This window comes from Buceros rhinoceros, unplaced genomic scaffold (genome assembly GCF_000710305.1).
Source record: "Buceros rhinoceros silvestris isolate BGI_N320 unplaced genomic scaffold, ASM71030v1 scaffold1146, whole genome shotgun sequence".
Classification (NCBI taxonomy): domain Eukaryota; kingdom Metazoa; phylum Chordata; class Aves; order Bucerotiformes; family Bucerotidae; genus Buceros; species Buceros rhinoceros.
In genome coordinates, this window is record NW_010415574.1 from 32,122 (window position 1) to 47,035 (window position 14,914).

The following is a 14,914-nucleotide window of genomic DNA, read 5'->3' on the forward strand; positions in this document are numbered from 1 at the left end:
TGCAATCAGTTAAGAGCTGGGCTGAGTTAACACCAGAATCACTGTATTTGCAGCATTGCACCAGATGTTAGATGTCTGTCTTCGTGATTGGTGCCAAACGTGCTTTGACCGTTTGTGTATGAAGATATAAAAGCAGTACACAGTGTGCAATGAAAAATAAAATCAATGAAGCATTGCTTTGTGCAGTAAGAATACTTATGTCCGGTATAAATACAAACTAAAAGACTGAGTATCTGGTCAAGTACATGACATAGTGACATCAAACCCATGTTTATGCATTGCTGGTTTGTGTTTGCTCTAAGTGCAGTTTCCAGAGGGTACAGATCTCAGTCATGCTTAAGGCTCCTGCTGCATTTCATGGAATACATAGGAGAGTGTGCTAAAATCCATTGATACGGGAAGCCACTTTGGTCACAAAATGTTCTATTTAATTGTCTGACTGTAAAACTTAAAGTGAAGCTTTAAAAATAAAACCATATGGGTGTGGTTATTTTCCTTTTATTTTCGTTATGTCATTATAGCACTTAGTTTCCCAGTCTTGTTCTATTAAACACTTCTAGCTTAGAACCCAAACAACTTAAAGCCTTCCTTTTAAACAAGATATGGCAGATGAGTTTGAGTCAGTAAGAGACAGGAATAATGAGGCGAGTGTATCTTAAGCACAGAAAATATCATACTCTGTCATCTGAATCCACTCTGGTGGATTTATTTGTTTTATTTGTCGGGGAGGAGAAGGTTGTGTCTCTGTATTAACAACAATCTCTTGGATTTTAGGAACTTCACATGACTGGAGATTACGATGTGGTGCTGTGGACCTCTATTTCACACTTTTTGGCCTCAGCAGACCTTCTTGTTTACCATTACCAGAGCTTGGACTTGTTCTTAATCTGAAAGAAAAGAAGGCTGTACTTAATCCAACAATTATCCCTGAATCAGTTGCAAATAATCAGGAACCTGTGAATATTACTAACAGTCACGGACAGTCAGTAGGATTTCAGAACACCGTAAGCATACACCATCTGCACACATCCCGTTCAGCTGGCTCTGAGTCCTTGCATTGGTTGCTGATTTAATTTTGTACTCTGTTTAACTTTCTTGTGCTTTACCTAAGCTACCTTTATACCTTGTTACTCTTTCCACTTGAAAAGCTGGCAAATACCTTAACTTTTTTGACCTTTTAGAACTGTTTTGCATAGCGTATGCAAGCTTTTTACTTGTTTTTTTTCTGGTCTCATCATTTCTGTTCTTTATAAAACTTTACTTTTTCTATATTGCTTGAGACATGAAGTGATTCACAGAAATGTTTGATGCTGTGATGAAAACTTTTTTTAGTAGACTTAAGAATGTTGCTTATAGGCAAGTTACATTATTTTCCAAAACAAAACCTTTTATCAGTAAATTTCTTAGATCTTAAAATATGTATCTATACCTCTTTTTAAACAACGTCAAGAGATATGAAAGTTGGAAATTTAACATACCTTCACTGAACACTTGAATCTGACAATTTAGTACTGTGCTCTGAAGGATTTGTAACAACTTCTGAAAAGAAGACTTTAGTCCTAACATATAATCATTCTGTAGTTAGAAAATAGCTCTTATAAGCTGTACAAGTCATGCTTTTCATAAAAGTAACTGCCACTACTGCAAGACTTGAGTCTTTTTGTTGGACAAATTTAAATATGAGAGGAAGAAATCAGAGACGTAGAAATAATGAGTAATTTTCTTAACAGTTTCAGAAATTACATCTGGTTGAAACTGCTTAGGAGTAAATCCCGAAAGAGAATGTGAACATGTGGTTAACATGTTTGAAACTCTTTCCACCCTTTTGAATGAAATGGTTTACTGTTACTTTATCAGTCCCATAGTTAATTTCTAAATCACTTTTATTCCGTAGTATACCGAGAGTGAAAATTATCACGGTACCTTGCAGGCTATTTCCATTAGGGGCACAAAATGATGATGGAGTCAAATATCATTAAAGCTATCCTACGTATTTACAGAACATGTAATATGTCCTATTTTGCTGCACGTAAACATCAGAATTAAACAGCAGGAGACATTTTGTTGGCAGATTTTTAGGCTGCAGTTCAGTGAACATTCAAACTTTTTTTCCAGCCTCGCTATCTTAATCAAAAAATTTCCTTTTAACTCTTCGTTTTACTGTACTCTCCCTCTCTAGCACAATGATTGTTGCTGCATAGTGAGCTGAATCAGGGGAGGATCTGGTTGAAAAGTAGCCTTTTTTATGAACAGATATTTCCTGCTGGGTAGTTTCCTGGTCCAGCTCATCATCAGTGCCTGAGGCGGTGAGAAAGAGGCAGTACTGGCTTAACGCCAGTATGAAAATACAGCATTAGTATAAGCCGCAATTTACACTTCATCCCTTGTATCTTCCTCTATGCCTCCTCTTCTTTCTCCTAGCCCTTACTTTAAGGTGACCATTGTTACTGTAACTTCCCCCAAATTCAGGGAACTGATTTCCTTTGTAAAAAAAATCAAACAAGTAACATAAAACAAAGACTGCCTCTCAAATCAGCCAAAGTTTATCCAAAAGTGTTTAACAACAGCAGTGCATAGGGTTACATAATAGGATTGAAAAAATGGTAAATACATATTTGAGGGGAAAAAGAATTAACAGGTAGTGGAATACTTCAAACTAACTAGATTCTTTAAAGCAGACTGTATATTCTGAGAGCATAAATGTGTTAAAATCAATACTGATAGACTTGTGACCCTGAATTTGCTGAGGATGGTAAATGTTACCCACTTCATAAAATTAAATTTGAATTGTTCAGGGCAAGAGTTTGTGGGGCTAGGATGGAGAAAGTGCAGTTCAGTGGAGCAGCATATGCTCTTGAGAGTCTATTATATGGCTTTTATCTAGTATTTAGTAGGCTTTTAATTATGTTTGCTTCTGTGGGTACTTGTATTTTTCCTTCTATATTTTGTGTATTGGACTTGTTGGAACACCTGTCTCCTGTTCTAATGACTGTATGTGTAACTTGGTAGGCTCTCCTGCTATTTTTATATTCCTTTGACCCTGTTTTTGTTGATAATCTAAGCAGTAATTCACAAAACAGTTTAACTCCTTTTAATAAACATTGTTGTGAATAGAAGAAAACCCAAGTTATAAATGCTTCTATGATTTGTATTCAACAAAGTAAGCATTGGCTTTTAAAGCTGACTGAAAGAAGATTTAGCTAAATCCCATCTGTAGATCAGAGGCTATCACAGTTTTTCAACTGAGATTTGGACTGAGGAGAGTCTGCGAGGCACACACTTATAGAAAGGCTATTCAGAGGTTGTTGCACACCAACAGTACCATGATTGTGAGAAGGGACAGAGAAGATGCCAATGCTAGATATGCAGAGGGAGCAGGGATAGATGTAAAGAGAAACTGTGTTTGTAGGAGAGGTTGGCACAAATCCATACAGGGTTTTAGAAAATACTTTTTGCCGGAACTACAGGGAAAACTTTGTTCAAATCACCCACTTTACTCAGAAGTGTTATCAGCTATCAGCTTTTAGGCTGAAACATGGCTCTTGCTATCTTCTAATTTTGGTCTTTTAATGCTACTTCAGGAGGATGATCATCTTATTAAGGAAACAGCATCCAGCATTTCTGGTCATCAGCAGGGGGTGAAGAGGAAGGCTGATATGCCACTCGGGTCTCCATTGGAGCCAGGGCAAATACTAGAGAAGAATGAAGACAGTAAAGTCAAACTCAAAATCAGAGTAAGAAATGGAAATTCAACTTGCACAATATGTAGGGTGTTCAGAGTAACAGCAGTGGCTTCTGCTGACTTCTCTTAAAACTGTGTTCAAACAAAAGATGTGTTGTGTGTATGTGTACAGTAGTTGTTGCACTTACTTTGGCAAAGTCATTTCCCATCAGATTCTTTATTGGCTGGCAAGAACTAAAGTTGACAGTTACTGATCTTGTTCACACAGCTTCATGGTAAATTAGAAAGAAGAAAAGGCACTGACCCTTTTTAATTCTATTGAATTTTTATTCCTTTGCAGTGGTAGATATCAATTCCTTTCCCTCTCACCCCCAGTTTATCTCAAAAATGAAATATTTTAAGTTCTATTTAGTGATAGTCTTACGAGTTATTAGTATCTGCTTATTTTTTTTTCCTGATATCTTAGTTCTCAAACTCTCAAGAAGAGGAGGAAATTGATATGGACACGGTTCATGACAGTCAAGCCTTTATTTACCATCATTTGAATATGTTGGAGAGACCATCCACACCAGGTACAAGTAGATTTAATGGCAAAATGATAGTATGAATTTTTCAACAATTTCTGTTGTGGGGTGTTTTTTCCACTACTGCTTATTCCTATTCATAAAGTGTTGGTAAGTGTTAAATGTTAACTCCAGGAAGTGTGTAAATGGGGCTTAACATTTCTTTAGCTTCCAGTTTATTTATAGATAACTGTGTACATGTGTATTTTCATACATCTCTAAGTATGTATCGTGCTTATAAAAGTGAAGGAATGAATAAAATAACATGAAGCCGAAATAGACCCCTATAAGCAATTGGGTAAAACTTACTTTGCCGTAATTGTAATTTAAAAGATAGACATTTTGATGACTCACTTTTTAAAAATAACAAGATTAATCAGGTAAAAAAAGTCTCTAATCTTAATGATTTATAACTTAACATCAGTAGTTAAAAAGCATACAAGCCTCAAAGATGGTTAGAAGGGCCTTTCAAAGTTGAAGAGATTGCACCTATGAGTAAAATGGTTTAGTTTCAAGCACTTCTTTTATTTTACTACGTAATATGTTTTTCATGAAGTATTTGAGAAAATTACTTCTCAAAGAATAGTGTTTCTTAGGAACCTTAAGGCAGGCTGAACTTCATTGACAAACTTCCACCTTCTTTGCTTGTCTGTCACTTAGCAAAGAAATTCAGTGGTTAGTCTCATTTTCTCAAAATATTTTAACCACGTTTCTCAAGCTTAGTTCCAGAATGTGTCAGTGGAGCTAAGCTGAGCTAGTGTGAGTACGTAACAAGCATTTTGAGAAATTTTTGGTACACCTCCAAAACAAGGTTTTAAGGCTGCAATGTGTAAAAGTGAAGTTTTTGGCCTCAGAAGCAAGATTCAGAGTAATTACCCACTTACTTGTTCTTTTTTGTTATCCAGTGGTTGTCTAATGTAAAACACAAGTAGACCTTAGCAACAGGATCTGGAATGTTGATTCCATCTTGAGTGCCCTACGTCCTGTCCGACTGCCAGGCAACCTCTTCTGCTTTCCGTGTGACCTGGCAATTTCAGTGGCCCCTTTTAAGAGAAGGGCTGGTGGATGTTCCTGCTCCAGGTATCCTGCCGAGGCTGGTGCCTTGGTGCTGGCCAGAGGTGTGGAAGCTGTAGGCTCGTACTCCCTTAGGACCTAGGACTTAGCACTTTTACTTCCTTGGCACATGCTCTTGCCCCTAAAGGGTTTTGTTGTGTTTGGATTTTTTTTGTCTTTATATAAAAGGTAACTGCTGTCATTGCTCAGCTAAAAAATTAAGTTCATATGGGCACAGAAAACACAGGGAGGTCTAGTTTCTGGGTTCCAGATGGCCTTTGGTTGCTAACATGTGCTTGTACAGCTAACCTCACCAGGATGGATTTGCTGTTAGATATCTAGAATAGCAAAACTCAAAATTTTTTGCCTAAAACATTACAGCAGAGTAAAGGGGAAGGCTGCATACAGGTTACTCTCATGAAATTAGGACCCTAATTCCACACAACCTTTACTTTACACCTCTCAGAGCTGGTTTGAATTTTGTCCTAAGTGTTACGGTCAACCGTCACATTTTGTGTTACGGCAAAGAATGACACACACAGGACACGTGAGTGCAAAGCTGATCCGCTGAGGATTAGTATTTATAACTCTTAAATGATATTTTGCAACAATTTTTTTTTACTAGCTTACACACTCTACGGAATATAGTCATAAACAAAACTCTGCCAAATACTTCACAAATTGGACTGATGGGACCCTCTGTATGCCAGCACTGTGCTCCAGTACTGTGCATATTAAGATTGCACTAGAGTTCAGAAAGGGTAAGGTCTGATCAGAAATGGAGTACTGGACAGTTGAGTGCTGCTTTTGTAGACCTAGAGCAGACAAAAGCGACTTTGAGTTTCAGTTGTGTGCTGAATGACCTTCTCACCTCTGCCATTTAGGCATTCAACCCACTGGAATACATTTTCTTTCCTAGGTAATAAATGAGACAAATGCTGGGTTTTGCCACAGAATTAATTTTAAATAATAAGCCTTTGAAATGCATTATTTCAAAACACTTCAGATTAATTTCACGTTCTTATGTGTGTGTGGTTAGAAACTGTTCCACTTCAGATATTCTTTGCTTTTGAAATTTCACCTGTTTCTTATTCATAGCATTTTGCGTAGAAGCAGAGATGTATGAATTTCAGACTGAGTAAATAAAGGCAGTTCAATCTTCAGGAAATGATATACTTCTGAGAAGAAACAGATGGCGAAAAATAAAAGCATGCTTAAATAAAACTGTTCACACATAGTAGTGTTCTGTTTTACAGAGGAATCGCAGATAATATTTCCTGAGGGCCATTGCAGCAATGTCTGAGGATGGGTACGCTTCAGTGAGTGATTATTGTGAAATAGATTGACAGCAGGTTCTAGAAGGGTCTCAGTATCTTGTTAGTAAATCTGTAAGGCCTTGTATCTGCCTCAGTTCTGTGACTTTTACTTGGAAGACAGTGAATTCTTAGTCCATACCCAGTTTTCCTCTCACAGCTGTGGGTTACGTCCCCACATGTCACATGAAGTGTTAGGTCATCAAGCAAACACAGCCTGCAAACAGCAGCTGCCAGGAGGAAGTTCATGTTTGGACTAAATCTTGCTGTATCTGGCGGGGGGCTGGGTTTTTGGTATTTTTTACACCCCACACCACACCGAATGATGATTTGGATTTGTTCCAAGTTGAAGTAACCCTTGTAAAGCCAGGAAAATATTATTTTCCTTTAGAAGGTTTTTTTTTCCCTGCTTCTGCTCGTGGATGTGAAACATTAGGGTTCAGACACACTGCAAGGGCAATAAAGGAGGTCTTGTTCTACAACTCTTGCAGGATTACAGGTTTCAGTACTATAATTACAGCACCTTTCATAGTCTTTCATATAGGAAAGGTTTTTAATCCTACTAAAGCATCCTGTCTATGATACTAGAACCATGGGCTCTGGTACTTATAAGGGATTCTGAGCATTTTTCAAGAAGTTATTGAAACAACCAAAACATCAGTTATGAACTGTCTGAAGAATGCTTTTTGTTGATTATTCATGTGCCCTAAGGACTAGAAACATGGTAGCCTCCTTTGAGCCCCCAAAGCTGTGCAAAGTCACAGTTCTAATGCAAGAACAGATTTTTATTTGCTACTAAATAACCCAGAATAGTAGTAACACTCCCTGCACTCTATCTTAAGATCAGAAGAATTTCAAGATTTTGTGTAAGCAGTACATTTAAACTCATTTCAGACTGTAAGGTGACTTGTCATGTGCAGTTGACTCCAGTGAAGTCAGATTAAGATGCTCCTTTCTTTACTGTAATATTTCACTCATCTGAAAGTATAATACTTCATACTTAACCTTTAAAAAGTTATTCTGTATGTGTTAGTGGTTATCGATTGGCCTGTTCTTTTGTGCTTCCAAAACAAATGCTTGGCTGTAGCCTGTGTGATCTACGAGGAAGTTACAGATCACTGATAAACATTTAATTAGAATTTTCCTAAGTATATTTGGTAGTTGGTAGTTGATTTGAAGCAGTATCCTGTTCTCTCTTATCTTTATTTCTACAAAAGAAAAAAAGGTAAATACAGCAATGTTCTCTTGTGCACTGAGAGTTCTTTTTCTGTGGACGCATCCTGAGCATTTGAACTCAGATCAGAAAAATCTTTTGGCCATTCTATTAATCCACTTGCTGTTTTACAGGATACTAAAACTGGAAATTTCCACTGCTGATGTTGTAGGCGACTCTGTTTACTATGTAGATGTACATGAAACTTCGAAGGACTAGGCCACATTCATACATGTGAATCTTGTGGTCTTGTTTATGACAGGTACTGCCTGCAGTTTCAGGAAATAATGAATTAGCTGGTTTGAACTGTGTCTGGAATGCTTTGACACTGGATACAGCACTGGATAGTGCATTAGAGAGAAATGACCATCATCCTTATGTTTAAACAGTAGATTTGAGCAAATCTGCTGTTTCAAATCACCACGTTTCAAGTGTGGGTGCAGTAGTTAATAGGAATTCATTCTGATCTGAAAGCCTGGTTCTCTGCAGAGTTCCCCAGAACACTTTGAGCACCAGTACCTCAAAGTTCAGCCATTAGTTAGTGGCTCCCTGACAAAAAGTGTTACAAAAACATCTGCACACAGATATAAATATATAAAGGAACAGTTCTTGGACATGAGGACACCAGTGACAGTGGTGGATTTTTGCTTTACTTTTTAAGGAGGGAAAAGCTGTTAGAACTGCTTTGTTAGATTACCATTTAATAACATCTATTAATATAGTATCTGTTTGATAGTCTCCATTACACATATGTAGACTTCCTTACCTAAAATATAACTGTTTTTAAACTGGTAGCTCATAGGCTTTGAGGTTCTCTAGATAATTTTGCCTCACTGAAACGGTATGTGAGTAACATGAATTGTACACTTCATAAGAAGGGTGTTTTCAAGTGCTTTATCCTAAAGTGCATGAAAGCAGCCTTAACAGAAACATAAGCCCTGCAGATAAAGTGACAACATAAATGAGAATTGCGTCATTTTGTGGCTGCAGGGTGTCAGTTACACAATTTAATAAAAGCAACACAATAGCATAGCTGTGACTGTCTCTGGGGAAACAACCAATCACTCTCAAACCTAGAAGGTGGATGAGGTAAGTAACTAAATTTCCAAGTTAACTACCTGAAACTGTTACGAGGCACAAAGTATTCTGAATTGACTTACTGATTTAAGTGTTCTTTTTCTCTAGAGTAGGGAATACTCTAGAATTTTCTAGAGTATTAAAGTAAATCTAGGAAAAATAACACCACAGTTAACCTGTTTTTTATTCTAAGGATAAAGCATTATAGTTAAATGAAAGTCCAATAAGGAAATTAATAAAACATCTACCACTTAAAAGTATACTTTAGTTAAATCACCAGCTCACCTGTGCTGTCTTTTTGGAATTATCTATCTGGATATAAATCCCACTAAAAATACGAAGTCAAATGAATGTGTAAATTTGAACTAGTTAAAATTCTTATATTGAAGCCAAATTAACTGATTTGTTTAGCACATCCTCAGAAACTTTTGAGAAGTTTTATGTCTTTTTAACTAGACCTTTACTTATTACTCTTAAACTTTAAATTTTGTCATATGGTCCTTAAAAGAACACTAGACAGAATATTGATACCTTTTTTTTTTTTCAGAGATATATAATTTGAACATTTTGGTCCATAAGACAAATGACAAGACACACTTGAATTCTACAAGCTTGGAATTATTTATGCTTGGTAACTTCCTGTATATGCTTTGTTGATGGTTCAACAGATGCATGAACACAGCATAAACTTCAAAAAATGGTGTGTCTTGTATGTTTCCAGAGTAATGCTAAATACAAAAAGTAGAAATGAAGAAAAACAGGGTAATTGTCAAAATCATTTTTAAGATCTTTTCAGCTTTTTTAGTGTTCTCTCTTTAGAGAAAATCCTAGCCAGAGTTGCAGTTTAACTGCTAGGCAAAGAAACTGCATTATTCTTCTCATTAGTGAACTTTCTTTGGGTTCTGGGTGAGACATACCTAGTGCTTGCATGCTTATGTTGATGTCCTTTTCTTCCCAGAGGTGACCAGTGTCAGGTTCTGGAGAAACGAGCTGTCCTTAGCTGAAACACAGGGCCCATGGACCTTACCCTTTGCTGTGATTGTGAATTTGGTTTCTCTCTCTCTGATGTTTGAATAAATCAGGGTGCAAACGGGGTCATTTTTAACAAGCGTTGATTTGGAAAAGTCCTACATAAGCCAGCTGTTTTAAATAGATTGTACATGGAAAGAAACAGAGACTGCAAGTCTGTGGTGTCCCACCCTCTTCACACAAAATCAGAAATATAGGCGAGACCATAATGAAAGCTTCTTGGCATGTTAAAGTCTCAAGTTACATGTTCCCAAATTGTAAAGGCTCAATAACAGAATAAGAGTAAAATAGGTGAAACACTGCACCCCACAACTCTGTTCAGTGTTTTTGCACCAATGATTCTTAAAGAAAAAAAAAAATGTACCCTAGATAACTGATGAACAGGATGTTACAATTACCTGACAGAGATTTTTATTATGTGAGAAAACGGTACTTTAACGCTTATCGTTTGTGACAAGGTGTGCACGAAGTTTCTGATCTTTGTCTCATGGGATAGTAATCCTGTCTAATTTTAAACACCTACCCAGCTAGCAGGAACACCGCAAAGCCAATAATTACATTGGAGTCTCCACATCTCAAACAGAAGGAGATCCAAGTGGACGGACACACGGATATGCATTTCTTCCAGAGAATGCTACTGACCACTTCAGAAGGCAGCTCCTGGGCTCACCCTCCACTTACTGTGTCTTTCTGTGATTTGAGAATCTTGGATTCCAGTCCTGCTCCCTCTCCCAGAAGGAAATGGCTTCCATGCAGGAGGAGGGAGTGCTCCATGCCTCTTTGCAGCAGTCCTACTAAACCCGTTGATATCAGGATGATGCTAAAGCCCTGTAAAGCAATTCCTGTTTAGCCTTGCTTTCCTAGGTTGGCAGGTTCCTTGTGTGGGCTTTAAGTAGCTGGTAATTGCTAATAAATTAAAATGAAGAAAAAGTGTTCTGCAAGTTTAACAGTGAAATTTACAGGTAGAAATCTGTAAAAATTTTTATAGAGCTTTTACAGGTCAGTGTATTTTACAGACAACTGAGTTCAGTACTCTGCATACATCTTTCTGAACTATCATTCAGGATCATTATATCTGATATCAAAGCACTCCTTAACGGTATGAGGAAACCTGGATACTTGTTGTTTTGCATTTTTTTAAAAAATGGATTATAGCTATAATTGACCTCTGTGAAGGTGTGTGTGTACTCTTAGTACTGGCTCGGTAAAAGTAGATATCATTTCTTAATGACATTTGTGCCATATTACCAATGTTGACTGTCTCCTTAAGTGTCAGTAGCCCTTGAGTTGCAATTGTATCCCATTTGTCCTTTTCCTGAATACCCTCCTGCCTCTTAAAAGTTTCTAAGTGCTCATCACCACCCTTTCAGTCCTATTAGCTTAAGTGACTGTTGTATTTGCTCCCTAACTTGCTCCAGTCAGTGGTGTTTAACTGCTTTAAATAGAAGATTTTGTAAATAACCCACCAGAAGTAAGTAAAGGTGTGATAATGCAGACTGTTACCTTAGCAGAGCTGGTAGCTTGGTAAAGAGCAGGAAATTTGCACAAGTGGCACAAAGCGCGACACAGTCCGGAACGTGTGTTTGATTGCATCCTTTGTCTTCACCAGCACTTGGCACTGCTGCTACATCATCCTTGCAGATTTAAGCCCATGTCCTTATACCAGTTGTACTGGGTTAAATTTTTTAAAGTTCACAGGCTGAGCTTTGGTTTGAGGTTGTTAGAAATTGTATTGCACCATACTGACATCTTGCAGTGTTTCTAGAAAGACATCACTTTTGCTGTTCAAGACTTTAAGTAATAGAGATTCCACTGTGTTCCATAGTAAGTCACTGATTATCCTCACTATAAAAGTGTTCTGTATTTCTATTCTGACTTCTAAACACTGCATAGAGATGTAGGGTTTGGTTTTTCCAGCCATATTTAAAAACAAACAAACCAACCCAGAACAGCTGTACTGTCTAGAAACTTTGCTATGTATGTGCTTGATTGAATCATGTCTTAATCTTTTGGCTAAGACTAGAAAGATGACATGGAAATCTTTCTCAAGTCTTGTTGGTCGTACTACAGGAAGCTCACTCTTCAGATTTCCAGGAGTCATTACCATAGACGAATCATTCTTGCCTTTAAAGACACAAACCCAACCAAACAAAAAAAAACGTACTGGAAAAAAATAATAATTTATTTTCAATTATACAGAAAAAGATAATTACAAAATATAAAACATCGTATTTTGGGACCTTCACTACAAGAAGGACATTGAGGTGCTGGAAAGTGTCCAGAGACGGGCAACAAAGCTGGCGAAAGGTTGAGAGCACAAATCCTGTGAGGAGCAGCTGAGGGAACTGGGGTTGTTGTGCCTGGAATAAAGGAGGCTGAGGGGAGACCTTCTCACTCTCTACAGCTACCTGAAAGGAGGCTGTAGCAAGGTGGGGTTTGGTCTCTTCTCCCAAGTAACAAGCAATAGGATGAGAGGAAACGGCCTCAAGTTGCGCCAGGGGAGGTTTAGGCAGGATATTAGGAAAAATTTCTTCACTGAAAGGGTTGTGAAGTACTGGACCAGGCTGCCCAGGTAGGTGGTGGAATCCCCATTCCTGGAAGTGTTTAAAAGATGTGTAGATGTGGTGCTGAGGTACATGGTTTAGCGATGTCCTGGTAGTGCAGGGTGAACAGTTGAACTTGTTGATAAAGGTCTCTTCCAACCAAAATGATTCTGTAATTCATTATTAGTTAACAGGGATATTTTAATCAAAAACTGCAAGGGAAGTAAAAAAACCCAAACAGAATGAAGAAAGTCCATTTTACGTAAGACTAAAAGGAGCAGTTCCCTCCAAATTTGATGGTGCTTTTCTACATTTATCTAGTAGTTAAAGCACATTCTTGCAATGTGAGTGATTTGATTAAATTTCTGCCTAAAGGAATTTGAGCCTTCCTACCTGCCAAGTGTTTCCCCTCATTAACAATATTATTCTTAGAGTATTGCCCTTTAATTCCTATTATTGAAGCTATGGCAATTTGTGTGAAATAATGAAATACTAAATGAGCCAAAGAGAGAATGAGAAAGTCATTCAGGAACTGAGAGGTCACAGATCAGATTTTCCTTCCTCAGATTCAGATACCAGGCTTACACAACATATGGGTAGTTCTAGTGTATTTGTGAAATATATACTAATGAAGATGGTGTAATTGTCTATTGCTATTTGGGTTTTTTTAAGAACAAAACTTTGGATAATCTTTCAAATAGGATAAATCGGTTGTAAGGTGCAACTTTTGGAAAAAGCAATTAAGATTCTTCAGTATCAAAAGGTTTGTACGTTCTTACAGGAGGCTTTGGCTCCTGACCAAAAGGAGTTCACATCCCAAGACTGTGCTATAATGTTTGCCAGTCCTGCACTTTATATCATGGTTTTCATAAGCAGCTGGATTTCCATTATTCATGATATAGTGGCCTTAAATGAATTTCTGGAAGCTAGTTTAACTTGTGGTTTCTTAGCTCTTTACAACTCATAATTGCTGGGATCCATTTATACTTTTGAGGAAGGAAGGAGTACCTCTGTAAAAACTGTCAGTAGTGTGGGAACTTCAGCAGCATGTTCAGATCCTTTTCTGAAAGAGAAACAATCTTCTGTTTGCATGTTTAAATGATAACGTAGGTTTTATCTAATTTCTGAATTTCTTATGTTTGAAAACAATGCAAGTTAAACGTTTACTAATCCCACTTTATCCATTGTTTTAGGTAAAGAACAGTCTTCAGGAGAGATGAACATGCACCCTGTCTCAGCAGCTCCACTCTCTGTGTTTAGTAAAGAATCAAACTCCTCAAAACATAGTGATCACCATCACCATCACCACCATGAGCACAAGAAAAAGAAGAAGAAACACAAACACAAGCATAAGCATAAGCATAAACACGATAATAAAGAAAAGGAAAAGGATCCCTTTGCTTTCTCTAACAGTCCAGCCAGTGCACGATCAATCCGTTCCCCATCACTTTCAGACTGACATGGAGTTCATGCTTCTCTGGAGTTCAACTTGCAATATTCTCTGAATATTTAGAAGGATGTATATAACTATAGCTTCTATCTTTTTTTATGGAAATAAGAATATGTGAATTGCCTTAGCAATTCAGAGACTCTGCCACCATCCTCGTTTGAAGCCCTCTTTGCATATGCGGCTGCTGAAATAATCTGATTGAAAAAATGTGTTTTATGATTCTGACTCATTTTGTATTTCGCTGTTCTCCACATCTCCCACTCTTTTTTCCATTTTAAACAAAGAAAACAGCCCTTTATGTAAGGGCCCCATGTCCACTGGCAACCCCCTGCACATCATGCTGACCATGTGTACTGCCAGAATCAATTACATTTTTAATCCTTTGAAGAATGTTGTGCGGCAGAGTATGTTTTAAGCAGAAGCCAATTGCCAGACCTTTGGTGTAGTGCTGTTTCCAGAGTAGCATTGTATAACCAACTGTAGACCTCCTGAGAAGACAGGGATTTTCTGTAGTCTTCAGCTGAGCTGTTTCTTGCTTTAACCATTGCAATGTAACGTCAGAGCTTTAGGAACGGTATACAGGACATTTCCCTTTTTCAGATACTAAACCTCTTCAAAAGTTCCAAGCTGCTTTTAAGCTGCAGGTGTTTATTATGGACATGACCCTTTGAATATAATGACATTCTGCAATTATGTTTTTGGAATTTTAGCAAAATGCTTAATGCATGTTTTGTCCTGTAATCAGGCTTTTAAAAATCCAATAAAGTTTGCGAATTATTTTGACAAAGGCAGAATTTTTTCTTCAGGCTTGACATTGGGATATGCTTTTGAAATATGAGTTTGCTAAAAGTGAGAAAAAAATTTTAGAAAAGTTTAAAAATTAAAAGATTGAAGAATACATATTTCCTGCTACTGAGGGGTAGGTTTTTTTTTTTTTTTTGGAAGCAATCTCTATGATCAGCTCATGAATCCACAGGAGAAATATACTGGC

The 14,914-nt window shown here is 37.4% G+C and overlaps 1 protein-coding gene across 1 annotated transcript in view; it reads left to right on the top strand.

The window, feature by feature from the left end:
• Positions 1 to 13,932, top strand: part of LOC104494584 (transcription initiation factor TFIID subunit 2-like) — a 44,679-nt gene extending 30,747 nt beyond the window's left edge. The window contains exons 16-19 of the mRNA XM_010137445.1: positions 775 to 1,004; positions 3,582 to 3,734; positions 4,149 to 4,254; positions 13,667 to 13,932. Coding sequence (XP_010135747.1) covers positions 775 to 1,004; positions 3,582 to 3,734; positions 4,149 to 4,254; positions 13,667 to 13,932 — 755 coding nt within the window. The remainder of the gene's footprint in view (positions 1 to 774; positions 1,005 to 3,581; positions 3,735 to 4,148; positions 4,255 to 13,666) is intronic.
• The last annotated feature ends 982 nt before the right edge of the window (positions 13,933 to 14,914 follow it).